This window comes from Triticum aestivum, chromosome 4A (assembly GCF_018294505.1).
Source record: "Triticum aestivum cultivar Chinese Spring chromosome 4A, IWGSC CS RefSeq v2.1, whole genome shotgun sequence".
Taxonomy (NCBI): Eukaryota; Viridiplantae; Streptophyta; class Magnoliopsida; order Poales; family Poaceae; genus Triticum; species Triticum aestivum.
This window is the reverse complement of record NC_057803.1, coordinates 729,466,938-729,478,453: the sequence shown is the minus strand read 5'-3', so window position 1 is coordinate 729,478,453 and position 11,516 is coordinate 729,466,938. Positions and strand designations below refer to the sequence as shown.

The 11,516-nt window shown below is 47.0% G+C and overlaps 1 protein-coding gene and 1 long non-coding RNA gene across 2 annotated transcripts; both read left to right on the top strand.

Moving 5' to 3' along the window:
• Positions 1-4,431: 4,431 nt before the first annotated feature.
• Positions 4,432-5,148, top strand: LOC123083435 (uncharacterized). Its single transcript, XM_044505483.1, has 2 exons — positions 4,432-4,647; positions 4,780-5,148. Exons 1-2 carry the CDS (start codon positions 4,436-4,438, stop codon positions 4,931-4,933), a joined length of 366 nt encoding a protein of 121 aa, XP_044361418.1. The 5' UTR covers positions 4,432-4,435; the 3' UTR covers positions 4,934-5,148.
• A 194-nt stretch (positions 5,149-5,342) lies between these two features.
• Positions 5,343-6,368, top strand: LOC123083433 (uncharacterized). Its single transcript, XR_006439297.1, has 3 exons — positions 5,343-5,471; positions 5,555-5,908; positions 6,029-6,368. It is a non-coding gene; the product is annotated as an uncharacterized lncRNA (long non-coding RNA).
• Positions 6,369-11,516: the final 5,148 nt, after the last annotated feature.

Here is an 11,516-nt window from a genome sequence, read left to right as displayed (position 1 = left end):
ACTGACTGGGGCACTCATCAATAAGAAAACTCAAGAAGGCTTATAAACCTCACACTATGTTATACACAAATGCTCTCTTTGATCCATATTAATTGTCGAGTGAGCCACAATCAATATGGATCTGAGCGAGTAGCAGTTTTCAATAAGTCATAAGATACTTCAACCAAGTTCTAAAAAAAAATACTTCATCCAACAGAGCCATGGCGAGTTTATCACAAAAGTGAACATACCTTATAAAAAGTGTTTATATCTCAATAGTACATAGATTGCAAAAGAGAATATTTGTCTCTAACATAAATGCTGCTACCTGCAAAGAAGAAACACATATTTGGATTAGCTGCTTAAATGCTAATGGAGATGGTAAACATGTAAAAGATGCAATGTATTTGACCATTACATTTCCACATGATGATCTTTCATTTTATGGAAACGATCAAGAATCACTTCATTGGTAATTGTATCTAGCAATTCCTTTTCGACGAGGCAAATTAGGCTGAATAACAATCACCAATTTTGTTACGTGATGCATTTTTCACAATCTTCGTAGCTGAAAAACATTTCTCAACAGTGACAATGGCAACGAGTGGTGGCGTTACCATCTCTTTATTTCTTTATCAAATACTTCTCCATTATCTTTCTTCTTCCCTGCCAAATCATTGAAATCCTAACTGTAAAGAGTTTAGATAAAAATATGCTAGTATCAGCAGACTAGCACGCGAGTACTAGTTCTGTATTAGTACATCCGAGAGTAGAAAATCCAGTCTCAACAGAATGGCTTCCCAGATTGAATTTCATAGAAAATTTGATTATAAGAAAGCATGCTATTGTGTTCAAGGAAAAAAAAACCATGCTACTAGCAGGCTAGCACACTGCACGTCTGCACACAAGTACTAGCACTGTATTCTCAAATCCTAGAAAATGACCTAGCAGTTCTATACTAGCTACTCTGCTGTAGTGCATCACATTTTAATCCTATCAAATTTGATTAGAAAAAGTACAGTTCTATACTAGCACAAACAGAATTTTTGCATTTGATTTGACAAGAATCAAAACCAGAAATCCAAAAAAGAAAAAAAAATCCTTTCACAAATGGATCAGCTCAAGAAGAACAAACCTAGTTTCTAAGTTCGCCAGTTGAAGATGAGGGATGAGGATGATGAGCAAGGGAGTGACCAGCCTCCGGTGACCTACGTAGGCAGGCCGGCCGCCGGCGACGGCGCGTGGCAGACTCTGGCACTCTGCGGAGCAACGGAGGGAGATCGTGGCAGCAGGCGGCGGTCGAGCCGACGGTTCGTTTGGTTTGTATAATTAATTTCCAGCAAGAATCGACGCAGCCGTGCCGCCTCGCCTTCCAATTTAATTGCTGGAGCAGTGAAAATCGGGGATCGCTCCTGCACGCACGCCAGGCATGCCTTCCTTGCGTTTATCTTTCCTGGGCTTTAGCAAGGGTGAAGGGAGTGGGGGCACCTGACCTGGGCCGACAGGGGGCCTTGCTGGGCTAGTACTGGCCATATAAAGGGAGCCTCAAAAATTGAGTGGGGTCCTGGGCCCCCACTCGCCTGAACGTGTGTCCGCCCCTGTTAGTTAGTACCTCAGTACAAGTCGTAAAATGAGAGAAGTTCAGAACAACGTTGTTAAAAAAATGTTGAGTTAAAAAAAAGAAACAAAACAAACACATTTTCTTTTTGAATAAAATATCATTCAGTTCGATGATACAAACCATACAAGTACAGGGGCGACGATACAGTAAACCGTTGAAAACTTACGAGAAAAAAATTACCCAAAAAACAAAGCAAAGTCTAATTAGTGAAAACACGCTTAGTACAAACCCATGCAAGCATCGGTACAAGTACCCTTTTCCGGAACCATTCAAAATTACTCTACAAAAAATAGCTCAGTACAAACATACACATATATCAGTACGACTACTCTATTTTTCAGACGAGAAAACAACAGGACCCGTTATGCCGTATTCAAAATTACTCTTAAACGGTTGCGAAGTAGATAAAATGTTTAACGTGACTAAGTTTCGCATTTTTGATAGCTATCCAATGGTATATTATTTGCCATATTTCGACAAACTTTTTATAAAAATCGCATTCAAAATCAAATTTGACCGCATTCAAATTATTTTTTAAACCGTAAGGAATTAGAAAAACATTTCTATACGAAAAAGTTGCGTATTTTCCATAACTTTCCAACGCCGTATCATTTTTGTCAATCCGACAAAACGTTTGCAAAAAATGACAAAATTAGGTTTCGCCCAGAATTTCACCGTTTTTCAAATTTCTTTTAAATCATTTAGAATTAGAAAAAACAATACATATATGGAAGATGCGGATTTTCACCAGCTTTCCAACGCCATCTTATTTGCTCAATTCCAACAAACCATTGGAAAATTGAGTCCAAAATACGATTCATGTTTTCGGTTTTGAAAAAAACGTTTTTTTTCAAAACTGCTCTTAAACCATAATGATTTTGCAAAAGCGTTCAATATACTTGAAATATGGTTGTCAAGAGCTTTCCAACGATATATTACACGCCCCATTCCGACAAAAAAATTACAAAATGTTTTTGAACTAAAAAAGACAATTTGTTAAACACAACTGAAAGATCAGTTCAACCGCTTCGAAAACATCAGTACAACCACCTGAAACCGTCAGTTCAAAAAGGGTAACAGAATAATATTCTGTTACGCGTAACAGAATAGCCCAGATATATATATATATATATATATATATATATATATATATATATATATATATATATATATATATATATATATATAGTATGTAGAGATGTATATGTGTGGAAGAACATGAAATAAAAAGATCGGTAGTAGTAGTACTAGAATCGGTAGTAGTAGATGTGGGATCGGTATTAGTAGTACTAGGATCCGTGGTAGTCTCTACTCCTAATGGAGCAGTTGGTAGTCTCTGTTGATCAATTTTCGTCTCAGCAGAGACGGTTAATTTTCGTCCTCGGTTCCACCTCCCGCAACCCAGCGATTCCCCCTTCCGCCCTAGAGACCGACAAAAAAACGGTATACTACCACGATGCCAGTTGTGAAACACTACGGCTCATCGACAGAAAATCGTCCTAAAAAAACTACGGCGGTTAACCGACGAAAATAACCTACGCCCCGACCGCCGCCCGTGGGTCGCCCGCTCCCTCGCGCCCCTGTTGCTCCCTCCTCGATCCTGATCTGGATCGAGGGGACGAGGAGCTCCTGCCTCCCCGACGGTCGGCCTCCTCCTCGCCCCGCCGCTGCGTCCGGCGCCGCCACGGCCTCTGGAGCCAGGGAAGCCACGGCCTGAGCTCGGCCTCGAGGTCCCCGCTCAGGGTGGACACGGTCCGGACCGGTCCGGTCCCGGTCCGAGCCGTCGTTTGGACCGGCCGCCGGCGGTCCGGTTCGGACCGGACCGAGCAGCGCAGCGGGCCTGATCTCAGGGACCGAACCGGCAGAGCTGAAGCTCGGAGCGGACCGGCGGTCCTCACGGTCCTGGCGACGTCCAGTCACTGGCATGTAGGCCCGGGATGTAGGAGAGGACGTCGGAGCAGCAGCACGGTAGCCGGAGCCGGTGAATACACACCTGAGGCGCGGCGGCGCGAGGGAGAGGCACGGGGGAGAGAGGGAGTGGCACGACCGCGCGGGGGAGAGGGCGAGCAGTCGCGCGAGAGGGCGGGGGAGAGGGCGAGGCAGAGGCGCGGCGGCGGGGAGAGAGAGGCAGCGTAGGGAAGAGCAGAAGCAGCCCGTGCGGCGCCATGGGGATAGACTGGGATGGACGAGGACAGTGGCTAGGTCACGCACGCACGGTGTATATGTGTTGGGCTCTCCAGATAATATCTAATTGGGCTGGGCCTTCGGTCCTCCGAGCCGGACCGAGCTTTTGTCGGACCGGACCGACCGAATTTCGGTCTCCTTTTCGCGGACCAGACCGGCCATGTTATTTAGCGAGCCAGGACCGTACGGTCCGGTCCATAACAGGCCGCGAGCCGGGCCAAAAGCCCGCTCGTCACGTCCACCCTGAGTCCCCGCCACCGTCTCCAGCAGCTTCTGCCCCGCTGCCTCACCAGATCGTTCGCCCTTGCAGCCGCCGCCGATCCCCTCCCTCAAACGCCGCCGCCCGTCGCTGCCGCCCCCGCCACCTCCCGTCGCAAGCTTCTGTGCTGCCACACGATCACATCTGTCCTCCCTTGCGCTCCGGTCCGCACGACATCGCCGATTCTGCCTCCTGACGCCACGCCGCTCCCCAGCGACGAGGCTGCTCCCATGGTTCCCATCGACGCTTCATGATCCACGGCCTCCCCCATCCTCTTCTCCATACAACACCGTGATGTCGCCGTCCCGTATTCCCCACCGCTGTCTTGCCAACTATAGCACGTCGGATCCTCTTCTTCAGAAGCTGCCGCCTCACGTGCAATGCCACCACCCATGGTCCTCCACGGACACAACCATCACGGGCGTAACTTGGACAGCAGACCCCATGACGGCGGAAGGAAGAGCAAGAGGGGGGCGTCGAGACTGGCCACCGTCGTGTGGATACCGGCGTCCGTGCGCGTGGTGATGGCATGGTGGCGCAAGAAGGTCGTGTTCCTGGTGTGCCGCGTGCTCCGTCTCCATCCACGTCCGCGACCGCAAGACAGGTACGCCGCTGCGCCATCGACAAGATAGGATGCACATATTGAACAGATTAGGGGCAAGCACGGCGTGCACGATGGTGCCATGTTGTCCTTTCTGTGATTATCAATTAGTACTGAGGATCAATTTTTGCACAGGGAGATGCATCTGGAAGGAGGCACTGGGGCAACATCAAGAAGTTCTGTTAAACTGATTCATAGCAGCGTCTCAATGTTCAATCAGAAGAAGCGCGACATTCTGGTTTCTATAGGGTGGGAGGTATCCTCCATATCCCTGAGCCGAACAAGCTAAATCTAAAGCCGGATGTGTTCTTGCTTACACATGTGGACATAGATATAGGAGGGCAATTGTAATTGATGATGATAGAACTTGCCCGTTTGATGCCACGGACGTTGGGAAGGTATTCGATCAGGATCCCTTGGACAGGCGCTCGTGTTGCTAACAAGAAGAATGACTGCATTCAGTCAGCAGCCAAGGAGATCAGAAGCCGTTTAGGGATTATAGGGTCAAAAGAAGGAAGAAGTTTGAAATCAGCTCAAGCATTACTGGAAAAGAATTATAACTCACCGATGACATGACAGAGAAGGAGGTGCATGCTTCCAAGGCAACACTTATTATTTCCTTGTGGGATACATGATGGCACCCATGGCAAAATATGATTATTCATGCCTAACATACTGGCCAGCGCTTATGGGTCCTGACAATATTCATAATTACAAGTGGGTTTAATATGTCATGGAAGGCATACTAGAGGCAGATGACAAGCTAAAGTGTGATGTCACGAGGAAGAAATCCATGACCAACATAACCGGGTGTTCTGTTCCTTCAGGTATTAGCCAGTACCTCGAAAATTATTGGTCTGAGCTGCATTGTTGCATTTATACATAACGATCAAGTGCATGATTTGTGCAGGTGTTTTGTCTTCATAGCCTTAACCTGGGTGAAATAACAATGCAGCATGGAATTCTTTTGAGAATCAAGGTGTTCAACAACTAGATTATGAGGATCATGATCATTGGTGATTGCAGCCGATCTATCAGCAATAGATCAAAAGTTGATTTTCGGAGCATCCATGGTGTACTGAGTGCAGAGTATATGAATTGCCTTTTGCTTGTTGTCTACTAACAGTCAATTATAATCCAATAGCCAAGAGACACGAATAGCAGTGTGTGTTCACACAGGGCTGCAATGCGTGATGGTGTTGGCCATTCAGGGCCTGAACCAAAGGACTTCATACTAAAGCAGTTCCCTCGATCGTGCAAGAATGTAATAATTCAATACTAAGGATCAAGTTATAGGTTCGATAAGACTAGAATATAATATGTATTATCCTTTGTCAGGTGCCACCTCTGTTGCTTAATTTTTTAACTTGCGTTCTTCTATCAGTTATTGAGAAGTCGTGACTCGCTACTGCTGGGAGATGCGCCTCCACACATTCTAGGGCAAAGAGATTTGGGCGTGACAAGATGAAGCAGTTCAGGTCCATGATTTCTATTAAACTTTTGCAAGGAACTCGATTAATATGTTCTTATGGTAATACAAAAATATTAATATGTTATTACAATGTATTTTCCAGCAGTCTCATTGTTCATTTATGGAATAATACTAATTGCTGTCATTTTATTTTTCAGGATACCTCTAATTATTCTTAATGTAATACGTTTCATTGCAGGGTGATATGTATGAAGGAAAAGAACCAGAGCAGCGCTAGCTTGGATAAAAGTTTCAGTGACGGAATTTGTTTGGCATATGTGGAAATCTTGGTAAAGGCAAGTTGAGTCTTTCACTCGCTCACCATGTTCTTTTGGTCTGCACTATTTTTCTAATCTACATTTCAGAAATGGCTTTTGTCAATTCTTTCATGTACATGGTTGGTATAATCTTCTATCATAGGTTCATCTTCAGATGTGAGAGAGCCAAGTTTCCTGTAGTAATCTATAAGGAAAGCTTGGACATTTCTTTTTTCACATGTGTTCTTATTTACTTGAAAAATAAGTTATCAAGTCTGTTTGGTCAAAATATGTGATGAGAAAGAATAGGCTGTGCAAACACAATGCATTGATCGGTGCACCAGGCACGTATATATGAGTACAGAAGGGGCCACAACCTCAACTATACAGATGAACTAGGAGGTGGGCCCAAGACACAATATACAGTACACAAATATTCAACACTCGGGTCGGCTGCACTCGATTGCACATCGTCCCACACCGACCGTCATCGCTGGCTTCATCTCAGACTCCGCAGACACCCCGCTTGCACCGAGTGGCATCCCCGTCCTCGCGCGCGATTGGATTTATCACCCGCCCACCACTACGATCCGCCTCTTCTACGCCGTGTAACCGACCTGGCCCATTGGTTGTGCACGCTTTCACAGGTCCCGTGAACACCTCACAGAGTATGGGGCGCCCTACACCGATCCAACATATGTCGCTGCTTCACCCCATCGGGCCACAGCGCTGTTGCCATGTGGTTCTCCCCACGACTGCATCAACCCGCGTGTTGCCACTGCGTCGCCCCTTCAGCCCGTAGTGTCACTGCTCGTGGTCCACTGCCACCCTGAGGCCGTCAGCTCCAGGCCGTCCCTGTGGTTGCGCCGAACCTCGCGCTACCGCTGCGTCGCCCCATCGGGCCGTAGAGACCGTGCGACGCGGTCTCCGCCGCCGCCCAAGGCCGTCCTCGCGGTTGCGCCGACCCGCTCTCCGTCGCAGTACCGCCTCCGCCATCCCCGTGCGTCGATTTCCTGTGGTACGCGCCGCGCTGTCTCCCTTGTCGTGGGAACGCCACCGTCCACGCCGGTCTTCGTCATCCTGTTGGTTGCTTCACCTATTTCGAGAAACGCCACCGTGCTCCTAACTTAGCCGCCGCCGCTCTTCTTAGGCCACCGCCGCTGTTAATCCTGTAGCCGCCGCCGCCCTTCCCCCTTCGTCTTCTTCCAGTAGAAGCTTGTCGCCAGCGTCACCGCCATCTTCCCAAACCAATTCGTCTACTCCGAGCACCGTTGGTGACATTGAATCCACGCCGATTGGCGCCACAACCGTCGTTGACTCTCCTTCTCTATTCTCCCCTCCGACTCCACGACATGGTTTACAGCTCGTGCCAGTCCCTCATCTACGCATGCCCGATGCTGGCAACACCGATGTGTGCCTTCGTCCATGACGTGTCCCCGGGACTAACAAGCTTGGTGCGATGCTTCCTCAACTTCATCTTCGTCCGTCTACGCATGCCCGATGCTGGCAACACCGGCGAGTGCCTTCGTCCATGATATGTCCCCGGGCTTGGGAAACCCGGCGCGATGCGTCGTCAACAAGGTCTTCTTCCCAGCGCACGACTACGTCGATACCACTGCGCCCATGACTAACTCGATGCATTCTTGCGCCCGCGGGTCCACAGCGACTTCCTCGACACCGGCTACCCCGACTCGACATCGACCACAACGTTATTTGCACAGCTACCTCGACCACGGCTGCACCACCCACGCTCTCAGCTATCTCGACAAACCGCACAAAGGGCTACCGCCTTCCTTGAGCACCCTCGTCGGTTTCCACTGCAGTAATGACTTCCGTGATGCATCGACCGTTACGACCATGTGCGCGCGGGGGGGTTGTCGACGTACCTTCGTATTCTTCTCCAGTCTCACCGTCTGCGTTGCTACCGCTGTGACTATAGAGGGATGCTGAGTATAATGTTTATTAGGAAGTATATGATAGACTAGGATTATTTCCTACCTTCTCTTGTACTCCAAATTGGTCGTTGTACTCCTATATACATGCCCATGAGGCTCAAGCAATATACAACGATTCCATCAATCCCTCTCTATCCCTTCTAACACCGAGCATAGACCACGGTCTGTGTGGTGTGCTCGCAACCAGACTACATTTGCCACTCGTCACCTAATTAGCAACTGAAATACAGCTTAATTTGCTTGACTAAGTGCGAATGAGCTAACTATTGGGTCAATCATTGCCGCCAAATTTAACCAAAATCAATTACCCAGAGAGCTTTGTAGCCGTCTGGGGAGTGATCATTCGAGACCATACTGCGACTATGGCGGCGTGCAAAGCCGGGAGAACTGATCATGTAGACGATGCCTACTTGGCTGAACTGCAGTCAGTGACGCTGCCTTTGATCTGGCGGCACAGCTTTGAACAACGCTGCCATGGACTACTAAGTTCAAGTGTGTGTGGTTGGAGCGCAAATACGACAACCCATGCATTAGGCAAGCTAGGTTTCAAGTGTAATGCTGATGAAGCTCCATTTTGGGAGTATTGGGATTAATTAGGGTGTAGAACGGGTTGCTAACCATGTAATGGGCGATTTCCCCTGACATATGTTACAACGTCATGAATAGCCTAGTTTCTATGGGGAACAGAGGAGGAAATACAGTAGAATCCTCCATTTTAGTTTCATAATAAAGCCATGCTTCAATTCGGTTGTAGTATCTGGCGAGCGTCCTTTTCTTCAAGAAAGTTTTGTTGTTGGAGAACCCAGCTTGTTTTGCTTGTGATGTCAAGAGATGGTTAGGGCGTGTGCGATTCCATAGCCTGTTTGATCATTGTTTTCATCGCTACGGAGTTATCTTTCCTTTGTGCTCCACCATGTCATAGCTTCATTCTGATATAACTTCGATATATGCAGATGTGATTTTATATCGTTCCTTTGTGGCCATTCATGATGACTTTGTGCATGCTGACTGTGAAGAGGCAAGATGTGTGCTCATTCAAAGCCCCGATGTCCCCTACTCCTCTATTTAATTGTTTTCTCATAGAATTCTACCATTGACAGAAATGTCTTAATCCCACTCCACATTTAAGAATAACTATTTATTGCTACAAACTATTTTGAATGAGCATATGCATGGAAGACCTTACCTAGTGATCTCATGGATTGTGTTGTTAACATGGTCCCAACTACCAAGTCATGGGAGCACACTACAAGTTTTTTTTATAAACATAGCCACCAAGAAATAAAGAGAAAAATGGTACCATGAATAATCGCATGTAGACATAATGGTTTGATCAAAAGTCATGTCAGGATTTATCTTTCCTACAATTTATATGCCAAAACTTGCTATTGAGTTTTCATGACAAGACATCATCATATTATTCCTTCACAAACTTAGATGCCACGCTAGCTCCACTAGCAGGCGGCAATCGATCATGGTAACAATATCCTTAGGTGATTCCAAGAATTCTCTGTATCCGATGTATCCTTTTCTCAAGCTTAGAAATATCGTTATTCTTACATTTGTGAGATCATGTAATCATCATGGACTGCCAACATGTGCACATCAGGCAAGCCCCAAAGCAACAATGCATTTACTTTTGATGAGTTGGTGTGGCGCAACCTTCCAACCTGGATACACCGCAATGCAGCTAGGCCTCCGTCATTGTACCCTCCCTCTACTTCCTGATGTTCATGTAATGCTGGTCCATACACCATGGGTGCGTTGAGCAAGTGACATTTGACATACAGGTTGGCCTCATGGCCATAAACGCCTCCACATGGCATGCTGGGTGTGGAAGGCTGGAACCATGGCGTGGTAGACGCGCACACAGAGCAAGAGTACGGGGGCTTGCATATGCCCAAGTGGATGTGGCAGCAAATGAGGCCATTATGCTCGACACGTCAAAGCATTATGGCCACCCTCAAGACCGTGTGGTAGTCGCCGCATCTAGGCCTATGAGCTTGTGTAAGCCAGCTCACTAGCCATTATGAGGTGTGCTGGAACCAATTTTCCTACATGGGCAGCCCGAGCCTTGTTCGGCCCGTAATTTTTCATGTTGAACCAAAACAAGTCTTCAGATATATCGTCTCAGCTCATTTCCACTCCTATTTCCAGCCTTCCCGGTGTCTTCCATTCTCAATCTATAATACTCTCCCTTTTAATTTCTTGCAATGTGGTTGCTGGTGCATGCAAATATTCATTATGTGCTAAAACTCAAGTACCGTGAAGAATTGACGAGAGCCACTCGACCGGTGGTCATGTATGGCATACCCCATACCTTGTCTAGTTTTTTTCCCTGTGTTGCACATATTTGATAGGAGAAGAATAGTGTCTCTGAGCATTTGATAGTTACTTAGCGTGAGCATGGAGCAATAGTCTGTATATAGGCTCAGCCTCAACACTATATGATGGTGGGCATGTGTACTGCTAGTCTGCTACACACTGACTTTGTCTCTTGACCTGGTATCAAGTTTATTGCAGGCTATAGACTTTATTTTGATGGTTGAATTGGCAATGACTTTTTCTAGGTGGAACACAGAATGCGCATGTCATGTATGTGACATTATTTGCTATTTTTATCTGAAGGAAATGTACATGTTGAGATTCCAATGTTATTATATTCTATGAGAGAAGTTATATGTGTGCGTTGTGTGTGGTTACATTTTTCATCAACCATTTTCAATAGTTTTAGGGGCCATGTTCTGTAATTCGACTGGAGTGCACTTTTTAGAGAAAAGGCATCAGCCGAGCCCGAGATGGGGCTCGAGCCTAGCTCGGATTTGATTAAACAAAGCCATTAACCGGGCAGGATTCCAAACACACGCCCTCAGGCAAAGAAAAGGAAATACACGGCGAAAGGTACAAGAACGCTCGAAGAACAGAATGAAACTACGCCGCACACACTACGACAACTAAAGAAAAGCAATATGGGATGAAGCCGTAGATGCGAGGTCCTCAACCTAGAGTGTAGCACCAAGAGTAAGATCACAAAGGCTCAAAGGAGAGAGGGAGCGACGCCAGTGGGGCATGACGTCACCATGCACCTACGGACCCCGGCATGGCATATCCAACACCCATCTTCGATGGAGGCCACTACCTCCCCCTGGGTGGAAGACGCCGCACCGTCACAAGCTAGGATGGCTTACG

Bases quoted from the DNA above. Each gene is read 5' to 3' on its own strand.
- LOC123083435 (XM_044505483.1), top strand. From the start codon at position 4,436: ATGGTCCTCCACGGACACAACCATCACGGGCGTAACTTGGACAGCAGA. The intron at 4,648-4,779 runs GTACGCCGCTGC...ATTTTTGCACAG, and splicing joins CGTCCGCGACCGCAAGACAG to GGAGATGCATCTGGAAGGAG.